Here is a 13,095-nt window from a genome sequence, read left to right on the forward strand (position 1 = left end):
GCACATGATCCTGAGAAGGGCTGTCAGCCTCAGGGACCTGGATGACACCATGGTGGGATTCATGGCCATTGGGTTTCCCAGCTGCTTTGGTGCCCTTGATGGCACCCACAGTGCAGGCCACTGCATAAACTGCAAGGGGTACCACTGGGTGGTTCTGCAAGCCCTTGTTGACGCCTGGGTCCGGTTCACTGACATCTGTGTGGGCTGGTCTGGATGAGCCCACCATGCCCCGCTACTGCGGAACTCCTTGCTGGGGCGCCACATGGAAGAGGGCATGTACTTCCCTACCCGGGAGTCCCCTATGGGGGACACCACGATGCCACCACGCATAGTGGCTGACAGTGCATACCCATTGCAGCCATGACTGATATGCCCCTACACAGGGCACACCACTGCCAGCCAGGACACTTTTAACCACTACCTCAGTCACGCCTGCAATACTGTGGAGCGGGCCTTTGGACACCTAAAGGGGCGCTTCCGATGCCTGAAGGTGCGGCTGGACGTCAGCCTGCCCAGCGTCCCTGGGGTGGTCGCAGCCTGTTGTGTTCTGCACAACATAGTGGAGGGCATGCACGAGCGTATTGTGCAGGGGTGGGCTGCGGACAGCAGCCCTGGACATGAGCAGCCTGTGCATGCACAGGGGACACTGGGGTGCACAACACAACGGTTGCTTAACATCACTTAACCAACAAACAACATGTTAATAAAGTGCACATGGACAAAAAGCGGTGTGGGGTCATCATAACTGGGAGATAGATATGGGGGTGAACGAGGGAGAACTATGTACAGGGAGTGGGGGCACACCGCTGTAGACAGGCCATGGGCATGGGGTGGATATAGTCCTCCACAGGGGTGGAGGGACTGGACCCTCCGTGGGTGTGGGGATCCCTGGCGGTCCAGGTGCGGGGGCCCCACTGGGGCTGGGATGGGGCTGGGGTGATGGGGAGGTAGGCTCGGGCAGGGGCTGGGGGCACCACCCTGGCAGTGGAGCAAGGGACACTGGGGAGGCGGGGGTGATGGGATGCTGGAGGGGGCAGGGAGTGGTGGTGTGCTGGGAGGGGTGGTGTCAACCACGGCTAATGGCTCAAGGGCATCCTTTGGAATGAGGAGCTGGTTCAGCCTGCGGTAGGTGCGGGCACCTCGGTGTGGCCCCTGCCCTGGTCGCCTGCAGGTATCCCTGGCCCAGCGATAGGCCTGTCCCAGCTCCTTCACCTTCAATCGCACCTTCTATCACACCTGTGCACTGGGCGTGGCCCTGCTTCTGCAGCCCCAGCGACAGCTGATTGAAGGCTGCTGTGTTTCAGGGCCACCTGATACGGTGCAACAGCACGTCCTCCTCTGCCCAGAGGCCGAGGGGGTCTGTAATCTTGGCCTCTGTCCAGAAGGGGCCTCTCCTCCTCTGGCCCTGGCTTGCCTCTGGCAACCCCTTAGGCTGGGAGGAGGGGGCCTCCAGGGAGTCCCTGGGTATGGGGAGGCTCACCATATGGCCAGTAGGCTGTGTAGCTGCAGTGTCTGTGCTGCTGGAGCATGTGCCAGGCAGAGCTTGTGCTCTCGAGGTTCTGGGCCTGCTCTCAGCTTCCTGCACAGGGTTTCTGGGGCCGTGCAGCTTTAAGTCTGGCCTGGAGACCATAGATCCCCACTGGGGCTTGCTAGAGTGTCTCCGTGCTCCCTGCAGCTGCCACCGTGGAGGACTTGCTATTTCGAAATAGTGTCCCCAGAGTGTCTACACATGCCCTATTTCGAAAATCAATTTCAAAAGGAGCTGCTCTTCCTGAAATCAGATCGGAAGAGTGATTTTGAAGTGCACACCCCTTTTTGCCAAAAACAATTTCAAAAGAGGCCGTTATACCCCCTTTTGAAACTGATTTTGAAACCCGGGCCTAGTGTAGACGCACCCATGATGTTGCACAAGCCACCAAAAGACACAGCAGGATTCAATGATTTGCTCAAAATCACATGGCAAGTGAATGGCAGAAATAGAAAATAAATCCTAATTCCAACTAACTAACAGCAAATCAAATGTGTACCCAAAACTGACAGTTCCCTTGGGAAATCCATTTTCTAATCACTGGATAGCAACGCATAAATCTTTGCATCAAAGCAACAACACATCCACCCACCCCTGCAAGTATGTAAAGAAAGGCAAGTGAGTCAAACCACTCAACATTTTTCCAATGTACATTTTTAACACAAGTGACAACATTTTAACTCAATAATGCAAACTTACTTGCACTGCCCATTCTTTTTATCACATTCTGGGTTTGCTGCATTAACTATTCCTCTGCTTGAGCAGTTGCAGCCTTCACAGCCGATGAGGGGGTGATAACTGAAAAATCGTCTTTCGCATACTTCACACTTGGGCTTCACCGTTTGAGGGGGGCAAATACATTGACCAGTTACATCATCACAAAGACGTTGGCCGCAGTTGCATACTAGGTGGGGGAAATGTTTTACAGATTAATCATACTTGATCTAAAGAAAGGACTCTCATTCCATTCAAGTCAAGACATATGGGCCTCATTCTCTTCTCCCTTTCACCAGCTTCATACTGGTGTCATTTAGCTGACTTAAACAGATACAATAGTGTAAGTGAGAAGGGAAGCCAACTCCTGGAGACTAGCCATGTAACAGCATCTAACTTTTCAAGGAGTAGCCTGGGAACATGGGCCTTTTCCACAAAATTGTTCTTCAAAATCAACATAAATATTATTATGTAGGACTTCCCAGCACTGTTCACAACACATTGGGCAAATCACAGTTGTGGTGTGAATATCATCACTTCACCAGTGTATTCAATGTATAATATACAAGAAAGGCAGACAGTCAAGGTTATTTCATATAACCAATAAGACTACTAAGGCTATCAGATTAATGCTACATTGTGCTTATTTATGAAAGACTTTGCAGCCATGAGCGGAGACATAACACCTGGTTATAAATTGGAAAATATTATTTACTAGACAGTACAGAGTAAAAGATTCCGCTCTGGAAGAGTGGCATTGAGTTCTGTCTGCAAAACAATGAGTCACTGGCCCTGATCCAGCAAAGCCTTTCAGCACATGCTTTACCTTAAGCATGTGTGTCTGCTGTAAATGGGACGACTTGTATCAAAGTGAAGTGTGTGATTAAATGCTGTGCTGGATCAAAGTTACATTAATCAGCACATTATGAAGAAAATGAAGCTGCAGCACCTATTAAATAAGGTCACAAAATAATTCCATTTAAAAGAGAATGTACTTACACTTGCAGAATGGAAACCCATAGTACCCAGTTCGGCATCGATTACACCGACGGCCAATGATGTTAGGTTTGCAACTGCACTGTCCCCCCAGAGGATTGCAAGCAGAACTAGTGGCACCTGCTCTATGGCAATTGCAGGGCAATGCCCCATTGTTGTAGAAAGCCACTAATGACCTCACGGAATCCTTACAGAATGCTGAAGATGTTACTGGGCTAGTGGAAGAAAAATATAAATAATGTAAGACTTGGTGTAATGACTACCTTCTGCACTAGCTTAATGAATTATGATACTTTATTATAGCAAGAGCAATATACATGCATGGACTTATTTAAAACAATTTACTACTACTGAACAGATCTGGCATCCAATTTTGTAAATAATTTTTTTCAAGCAAAGTAAAATATATTAATCATCTCTGTTCAGAGATACCAAGGTGATAGGCACTTTAGCAATACCAAGCATAGCACAGCTTTTCCATTTTTTCTTTTTTTTTTACAATATGCAATGATACCCCACCTCTAATGTAATTAATAATGGACACACATGGAAAAATATAGACCCATATTTTAATATCCCTTGTAATTTTAATGGCCCAGTGTAAGTCATGTAAAACAAGTCCATGTATAACAGTCGTAGGAATGGTATAAATGTTTTCATATACCGTAAATACTAATAATTCTTTGCTCTCTGTAAAATGTTCAGTGTCTCAGAAAGTGGTGCTTACTCAGTATAAAAACTGTTTCCTCCACACTGGTTAATAAAGTCAAATGACTTGTCCACAGTTGTTTTCTGAAGTAGGCTGTGACTGTAGCTGTCTGCTGGAACAACTAAAACATGTTCCTTAAAACAACAAGAAAACTACATTGCATATTTCACATAAAAACAGAAGAAATGAGCTAAGTGTGTATCTGTAGTAAAACACGACTCCAGTATCATCCCTGGATTTTTCTATAAGATCTAATCCCCCATGAAGAAGAAGTGGACAGGATGGAAAAATCATTGGAACAATTATCAGAGGGGTAGCCATGTCAGCCTGTGTCTGCAAATACAACAAGAAGTGTTGTTCCAAGTCAGCCATAAAAATGTTGCATGCTGTGAGGCCAACTATAAAAGCAGCTTCTCCTCTCTTGGTGTACACACCTCCATATCAGCTGCTGGAAGTGGGCCACATCTTCCTTGACTAAATTGACTTTGTCAGCTCTGGCCTTCCTCTTGATTGTTACCCACTTCTTTTCATGAACCTGTATATTTAGACCTGCCTCTGGAATCTCCAGTACATGCAAAGCGGGTCTTTGCCCACAAATGCTTATGCTCCAAAAACCTCTGTTAGTCTATAAGGTGTCACAGGACTCCTTGTTTTTACTGGAACGCTTACTACCTGAACCTTTGGTATTAGGTGCAGGAGAGTGGAGAGGGCTAAGCAAAATATCTGTGGAATTTCAGTATCTCTTCATGAGCATGTGCCTTGGTTAGAGCTCAGCCTAATAGACACCTTGTCGAGAAAAGTAAACTACCAGTGATATTAAAAGTTTCCAAGTTAATACTAAACCTGAGAAGCTCTACCATTCAATAGATAAAAAGAATGCTTTCAGATCTTGAGGTGTAACAAACTTACCACAACTAGTGATTTTCCATTAGGGATCTTCACAGTAACAGAAACCTCAAGGTTAGGGATATCCAGCTCAACTTGGTTTTCTGCAATCACCTGGTCTCGACAGCCAAAAGCATGAGGGCAGAAAGAAGCACTGAAGGAACCTAAATGACATTTCAAAGTCTAGTTTGGTAACACGCTGACAAAGAGAAAAGAGCTGCAATTAATATAAAGCACTGCTCACCTGACCATCGGTGGCCCCCATCCACAAGCACCTGTACAGGAAATGTTGGGTGCTCTGGCTGGTGGAAATGTACAACAAATACGTATTTGCCCAAACGTGGCACTCTCCCACTCAGAGTCAACTGGTTCTGCAGAAACAAAGACAGCTAAGCTTATGTATTTGTTTAATGAACTGATTCTTACTATGGGTCTGCTCCTACCTGCAATGGGAGCTGAGGGAACGCAGCATCTTTGCAGGATCTGTCCCTGTGTTTGCATACTCATGTCTATGAAATAAAACAGCAATGCATGTATCTGTCTATGCCAACAAACCTAGACAATTCTGATGTCAGAGGTAACTCAACCTTTAGTCTACAGTTAATTTCCATGCAGCAATTTTATTGGTTGCAATAAGTCATTGATATGAGGAAGACTACACAAATGGTGGATCACTTGACCCAACTGCCACAATTTTTCACAGGCTGATTTGCCACACTCACCAATCAACACTAGCTCCTCAATGCATCCAAGATGTCCAAACAAATAAACACAAAATCCTCAGGTACAATCCTCACACAGATCAACATAAAGCAATCAAAAACTCATGACACAACACAGCCTCCATGCAAATCAGCACAACCACTCACAGCATAACCAACACACACAGTAATCCCAAACACACATAGCCCCTCACCACATCCCTCATTTGTCATACACACAAACCAACATGACACACACACACGCTGACCCACCCTCACTTACATGATACACTTGGGTGGCAAAACCACAGGGCATCACAAGTCTTTTTAAAGTATCTTAATGCGTACAGTCCAGCAAAACAGTTCTTCATTAGATTATTAGTTGGGTTCAGAATTTAGCTTAGTTCTGACTCCTTTGTTTCTGTTTGTGAATATTATTCATGAGATTTCCACACTGTAACATTTTGGCCCTAAAGCATAATTTTGCTTTAATTCTCATGTTTTTCTCAGTTTATTTAACATTATTGACAACATACTTTGTGCCTTAGAAATAATACATTCAAATGCGAACTACCTGTAATGCTGTCAAGGTTACTCCATTAATTGCATTAGCAGAAGGTGTAGGGACACTCAGTGGATTGTAGGGTACATATTTCTGCACTTCTGAAATGATCCCATCTCTGCATGCATCCAAAAGCAAGGCCACCGATGGAATTTCATACACTGAGGTAATGCATGATACACTAAAAATATAATTAGGTTAATTATTTGTGCAGTAGGAATAACTCCTCATGTAAAATAGCAGAAAAGTGATAAGCGTGGTGGTCCAGAACAATTCTAAAATAAAAAAAATAGCGAGCAGTAAAATGTAATGCATTAGAATGAATACACATTAAAGCTTAATAACTAATTTCACTTTTCTGCATTCTACATATTTGATATCAATTAAGAAAACAGATGTGTGGACTTAAATCACTGAATGGAAGTGTAACTAAATTTACTCAAAACTTTTGTATCTTAAACAGCCTACCTCTTACAAGTTTGTTAGATGAGATGCAAAACTAAAACCAATGGTTTTCAGAAGACTTCACTAAATTTTGGTGGATCGGGTCAGTTTAGGGCTGCATGGGTTTTGCCAGGAGCCTCCCACATCTCCCGGAGGCTAATAAAGGCAATCTGGGAGATTGCAAACCACTAAAAGTCTGGCAATGCAGTGGGCTACGGCATTCGTCCCACCTGCCTCGCCCCATACAACTCTCGGAACCTGCCAGCACATCCCTGTGCTAGTCAGGAGGGCACCCTCCTGACTAGCACAGGGATGTGCTGGCAGGGGTTCCTGGCCAATGGGAGCTGTTGGGGTGGCAACTGACAATAGGGGCAGCATGCAAACCCACCTGATCCCCTTCCAAGGGACTCCAAATGCAGCCTGGATGGAGCCTGCAATCCTTACCCCCTTCTGCATCCCAACCCCCTGTCACAGTCCTAAGCCTCTTCCTGGGGACAGCACCCTGTACCCCAATCCCCTGTCCCAGTCTCAAGTCCCCTCCTGGAGTCCCCGGATACCTCGACACCTCCTGTTCTCCTACCCCCTGCCCCAGCCCTGAGCCCTCTCTTACACCAAATTCCCTCCCAAAGCCCATATCCAGCATTCCCTCCTTCACCACAGTCCCCTGCCCCATGCTCAGCCCAGAGCCCACTCCCCCCTCACACTCTGAACCCCTTGTCCCCTGCCCAAAGTCTGTACCCCAAGCCCTTGCCCCATCCCAATAAAAGTGACAGAAGGTGGCAGAGAGTGAATGAAGGTGGGGGTGGAATGAATGGGGGTGTGACCTCGAAGACGAGGTGAGGAAGGGTGTTTGGGTTCGTGTGATTAGACAGTTGGCAACCCTAGGTTAGTTACAAATTAAACAGCCTAGACCAGTGGTTTTCAACCAGTGTGCTGGAGCACACTTGTGTGCTGTGAGAACTGTCCAAGTGCGCCACAAAATTTCATCAATTTCCCCCGTGGTGGCTCTTTGCAGAGTCACTGTGAGGGGAAATGCTGCTTCCCACCTGAGCAAGCTGGTGGGGAATCTACTCTTGTGGCAAGTGGGAGGGCAGAAGCCTGTTGGAGCTCGGACTTGGTTTAAATGTTGTATCCTGGTTCCAATGGGGTGGTGGGGAGGGGAGCTGCTTTCAGTGGTTACTTGTTTATTCAACATCCTGAGCATGGCATTGAGCAGATTTTGAAAATGTGTATGTTCTCGCTGTCTAAGATGGTGAAACATTTATGTATTTGATTCTTATTTAGCTTGTTGTATGCACTACTATGTTGAAAAACTCTCTAGTAAGACTGTAACCATAGTAAGGCTATGTCTACACTACGAGATAAATTCGACTTTTAATAAATTCGATTTTTTAAACTTTGTTCTAATTAATTTGAATGTAAGTGTCCACAAACCTTCTGGAAATTCAACTCACCATTTCTCCATGTCGAGTTTTCATGTCCCCATTGCCTTATCCAAATTCAACTGCATGAGCAATGCTATCCCACAATGCTTTAGCCCTGGTTGCTTGTGGGTGTTTGATGTTGCTATCCCAGAATGCAAAGCACTGTACCTGAGTTCAGAGCACCCAGTAACCACATGAAAACAAATGGGAGATCGTGCCATTTTCTCCATCACAGCGTTAGTGCAGGAATGGATTCCCAAATACTTCAACTAATGGCACACACCGTTACAACAATTTCCTGGACTGTCGTGCAATTTTTCTGTTGATTAAATAGGGCAATGATGGTTGAGTACAATGATGAAGATTTTGAAGAGGAAACCCTTTCTAGTGCAGTCCAAAAACTCACAAATGCTGGTTAACCTGAATGCATTGCTGACAGTGGAGTGGAAGTTTTGAACTTGTGAGACCAGCACACACTGGTGGAACCACATTGTTTATCCTGAGATGACCAGCAGTGGGGGCAGAACTTTTGCATGCTCAAGTCCATTTTTATGGAAATTTGTGATGTGCTGGCCCCCTGCTTTGAAGTGCAGCAACACAAGAATGAGATCGGCTGTCACAGTTCATAAGTGAGTGGCAATCGCTCTGTGGAAGTTTGCAACACCTGACAGTTACCAGTCAGTGGCAAATCAATTCGGGGTGGGCAGATCTACAGTGGGGGCTGTGGTGATGCAGGTAAACAATGCAATCTGTCGGTGTCTCCTCAGGAAGACCGTGATCCTGGGAGATGTACAGGCTTTACTACCCAGGGGTTTCCTAACTACAGAGGGGCAATAGATAACATGCACATCCACATCCTGACCCCGGCCCAGCTGGCCTCTGAGTATATAAAACAGAAAAGGGTGCTTCATGGTTTTGCAGGCATCGGCAGATTACAAAGATTGCTTCAACTACATCAATGTGGAATTGTCGAGGAAGATTCACAACGCACACATCATCAGAAGGTCAGGGCTGGACTTTTTTCCCAGACTAGAAAATTAACATTGGTGATGTGGAGATGCCGATTGTAATACTGGGTGATTGTGCTTACCCTCTGTTCCCTTGCCTTACGAAGACCTACATAGAAGCCCTGGACCCCAGGGAGGAAAACTTCAGTCACAGTCTCAGCAGGTCTCTACCCTGAGTGCTCATGATTACAGGAAACGGCTGCCGATGCAGTGTAATGTGACGAGTAAAATATTTTTCATTATGGGCACACTTTATATTTCCAGGCCTGAGTGCTGATGAATTCAAATTCAAATTCAAATTCATGGGCTTCCTGTGGCCTCCTTCCTGTGCACCCAGAGCACAGTAGAGAAGGAAGCGGCCATACCCGGCAGGTAACCGCATAGCTTTGTGGGATACATACAGGACACTTCTGGAGGCTAATAAATTTGATTTTAAGACATGAAGCGTCCAAACTGGCCTTTAATTGAAATTTTAAATTTAAACTTGATGATATTATGCTATCGATATTAGTGCTCCTTAATTCGAGAGAATGGTATTTACAGTGAAAACAATGAAATTTTAATATTGAGCTAACTGCCTTAAATTAAAATTTGTCTCGTAGTGTAGATACAACCTTTAAATCTAAGTAAATGGCACATTTATGAGCAATCAACTCAGTTGAAAAAAGAGGGCGTGCCATGCAATTGCTTGTCTCATTGAAGTGTGCTGTGTTACTGAAAAGGTTGGGAACCACTGGTCTAGACGACTAGCAAATATCCTGATGTTATAAACACTTGCTCAACTTTAAACATGAGAGTAATTCTACTGAAGTCCATAGAATTACTCACGTACTTAAAAATTACAAACGTGCAACTGTTTGTAAGATTACAGGCTAAGTAGTTATATGGACAACTTAGTTCCCCAATGGGGACTCTGTGGAACACCCAATGTGTTTAACTAGCTATGTCTAGGCACATTTACTTTTTAAAAGAAATCTTTTTAAAGGCTTCAGGCAATGATGAATTTGGTAATTTCATACTAATTGCTTAGGGACCACTGGGCCAACAGTCTCTGAGGGCCCCAGAGCAAGCTGGAAAGGGGCTTCAGCGCTGTGCCTTGGAAGGGGCAGGACAACGGCAGTCAGTTCTCAGTGCCATTCAGATCGGAGCACTGGGCCACCCCTTATTCCCTCACAGCCACAGGCAGCCAGAGCAGTGCTGCCATGGCACTTCAAAAGGGTCCGATGCTTGGGGCCACTGACAAAGTAACAGCAGCGGTGACCCCTCAGAAATGCCAGGCTCAGGGGCAAGTGCTCCCCCGCACTTCAACTCCCCGACTCCCCTGTCAGGCTTGTGAATATTTAGGCACTTCTTATAAGCACTAGACAATCACCAGTCTCTGCACAAGAGAAGCACAGAACTGGAACAGCAGGTTTGTTTCACGTTCAGAACTGAGGTGCATTTGCCAGGCCTGTTTGGGAAATTTCATACAGCACCTGCTAAACTGAGCCAATGCATTAATCTTTCAGTTTCATGAACACTAAACCCATTTACAAGATTTAAAATGAAGCCAGCCAATTAAACATTTAACAAGAGAACAAAACTGAAAGGTAAATGACTTACGCTGGAACTGAAGGAAATATGAAAGCGTGAAAACAGTGCATTTCCACAAAACCAAAAATAAAGGTATATACTCATATCTTCACAGACATTTAATTTTAATTTTCAACCAACCTGAAATTGTTCTTTTATTAAGATTCTGACCTGTGTGGAAAGGGTTCCAAAACTACATTGCTCTGAGGATTTCCTGTATATAGCTCTCAACACGTAGTTCCAGCTATAAAAGACTGATCCCTTCAGGATCAGTGGGGGCTGAAAATAAATGCAGTACACTATTTGGAGGCCAAGAAAGATAAAGCATTAGACTTTGAAAGCTCCTCATTTTGCTTACCATCCAGAGTTTTCTTCCTTCTACTTCAGTTTAAATATTATTTTAGCAGCTTCTAACACGAAAATTACCAGACTGATTCAACAACTCTTTCTACCTTCTGAAGGCTTGAAAAATACAAGTTATACACACTTCAAGCCTCATTACATTTTCCAAAAGAATAGAAAAAAGACCAAAGTGTAAAGGAGAATAATTTTAAGTCTTTGAAATGGTATACATACTTAATATCTAACTTCATGTGAAGCAACTTCTAAAATCTTCGCAGAAATGAAGTGGTGGAAGAGTTCAGACATCAGAATAATGATAGATTAAGAACAGATATTCCACAGAATCATAGAACACTAGAATTGGAAGGGACCTCAAGAGGTCATCTAGTTCAGTTCCCTGCCCTCTTGGCAGCACCAAACACCATCTACACCATCCCCGATGGGCATCTGTCTAACCTGCTCTTAAACATTTCCAGTGATGGAGATTCCACAACCTCCCTAGGCAATTTATTCCAGTGTTTAAGCACCCTGACAATTACGAAGTTTTTCCTAATGTCTAATCTAAACCTCCCTTCCTGCAGCTTATGCCCATTGCTCTTTGTCCTGTCCTCAGAAGCCAAGGAGAATAATTTTTCTCCCTCCTACTTGTAACCCTCTTCGAAGTACTTGAAAACCGCTATCATGTCCCCTCTAAGTCGTCTCTTTTCTGAATTAAACAAGCCCAGTTCTTTCAATCTTCCCTCATAACTCATGTTCTCTAGACCTGTCATCATTCTTGTTGCTCTTCTCTGGACCTCCTTCAATTTCTGCACATCTTTCTTGAAATGTGATGCCCAGAACTGGACACAGTACTTCAGTTGAGGCCTAATGAGCGCTGAGTAGAGCGGGAGAATGACTTCTCATGTCTTGCTCGCAACACTCCTGTTAATACATTCCAGAATCATGTCTGCTTTTTTTGCAACAGCATCACACTGTTGACTCATACTTAGCTTGCCAGGCTACAAACAATGTATTTCTATATCCTTAGGTGCAGGATATCTCACTCTCCATGTCTCATTTCTCCCAAAGCTCTAAAATAAGCTATGAATCTGCTAGTCAGGGTATTAACTAAATCCTAGACAGGCTGTTTAGATAAACACTAAAGCTTTTTATCAAATATTATCCTGTAATATCTTGGCCTACAGTCATCTCTGAGTCACAGAACAAAGTTTCAGCCATAAAGGCATTAAAATGCCATTCAAGGCATATGCCTGTCCTTCCAAAGTCTCTTTTAGAAAGAAGGAAGGAAGCATGCAAATTACCTTTGATTAAGAAAGCTCCCATAAGTGGCTATGCAGTGTACTTGAGGATCCACATAATCTAGAGAAAATTCTTCAGCTGGTATAATGCAAATTTTGTGCTGCAAAATACAAACAAGTACAATGTAAAATTTCCAGTTAACCATATTGTCTTTCTACTCAGCTGCAATAAAGGAGCGAGGCTCAAAGAGGAAAAATGATCCAGTAGTTAGGGCACTAACTATAACACTAAAGCTGTGTCTACACGTGCCAGCTACTTCGAAGCAGCGGCTCCAACTTCGAAATAGCGCCCGCCACGTATAGACGTGGCGGGCGCTATTTCGAAGTTGACATCGACGTAAGGCAGCAAGACGTCGAAGTCGCTATCCTCATGAGGGGATCGGAACAGTGCCCTACTTTGATGTTCAACGTCGAAGTAGGGCACGTGTAGCTGATGCACGTCCCACAACATCGAAATAGCAGGGTCCGCCATGGCGGCCATCAGCTGAGGGGTTGAGAGATGCTCTCTCCAGCCCCTGAGCTCGATGGTCGCCACGTGCAGCGGCCCCTTAAAGGTCCCTGCCCCCTGCCTTCCTGTGCAGGAAGCTGAGAGAGTGTGCAGGTGGCAGCACAGCCACGTGGCCAGCTTGCACATCTCACAGCAGCCGCAGTCCAACAGCCTGAACCCATGGCAGCCAGACAGCCCCCCAAGCGCCCCCAGGGCACCACCCCCAAGGGGATCCAGGGCTCTCAGTCTGGCAGCCAGCTGGGGAAGAGGCAGCGGGGCCCCTCCTGAACGGAGGCCAAGCTTCGGGACCTGCTGGGGCTCTGGAGCGAGGAGGAGGTGCTCCAAGTAATGGGGAGCAAGAGGCAAAACGCGGATGCGTTTGCTCGGCTGGCCGAGGGCCTGGCCGCCCGGGGTCACCCTGCCCGC

At 45.3% G+C, this 13,095-nt stretch overlaps 1 protein-coding gene across 1 annotated transcript in view; it reads right to left on the bottom strand.

The window, feature by feature from the left end:
• LAMA3 (laminin subunit alpha 3) overlaps window positions 1–13,095 on the bottom strand; it is a 240,268-nt gene that overhangs the window by 98,265 nt on the left and 128,908 nt on the right. Inside the window, exons 29-35 of the mRNA XM_074987282.1 lie at window positions 12,186–12,283; window positions 6,108–6,276; window positions 5,077–5,203; window positions 4,857–4,996; window positions 3,966–4,081; window positions 3,242–3,453; window positions 2,228–2,432 (exon numbers count right to left, since the gene is read on the bottom strand). Coding sequence (XP_074843383.1) covers window positions 2,228–2,432; window positions 3,242–3,453; window positions 3,966–4,081; window positions 4,857–4,996; window positions 5,077–5,203; window positions 6,108–6,276; window positions 12,186–12,283 — 1,067 coding nt within the window. The remainder of the gene's footprint in view (window positions 1–2,227; window positions 2,433–3,241; window positions 3,454–3,965; window positions 4,082–4,856; window positions 4,997–5,076; window positions 5,204–6,107; window positions 6,277–12,185; window positions 12,284–13,095) is intronic.

This window comes from Carettochelys insculpta, chromosome 2 (assembly GCF_033958435.1).
Source record: "Carettochelys insculpta isolate YL-2023 chromosome 2, ASM3395843v1, whole genome shotgun sequence".
Classification (NCBI taxonomy): Eukaryota; Metazoa; Chordata; order Testudines; family Carettochelyidae; genus Carettochelys; species Carettochelys insculpta.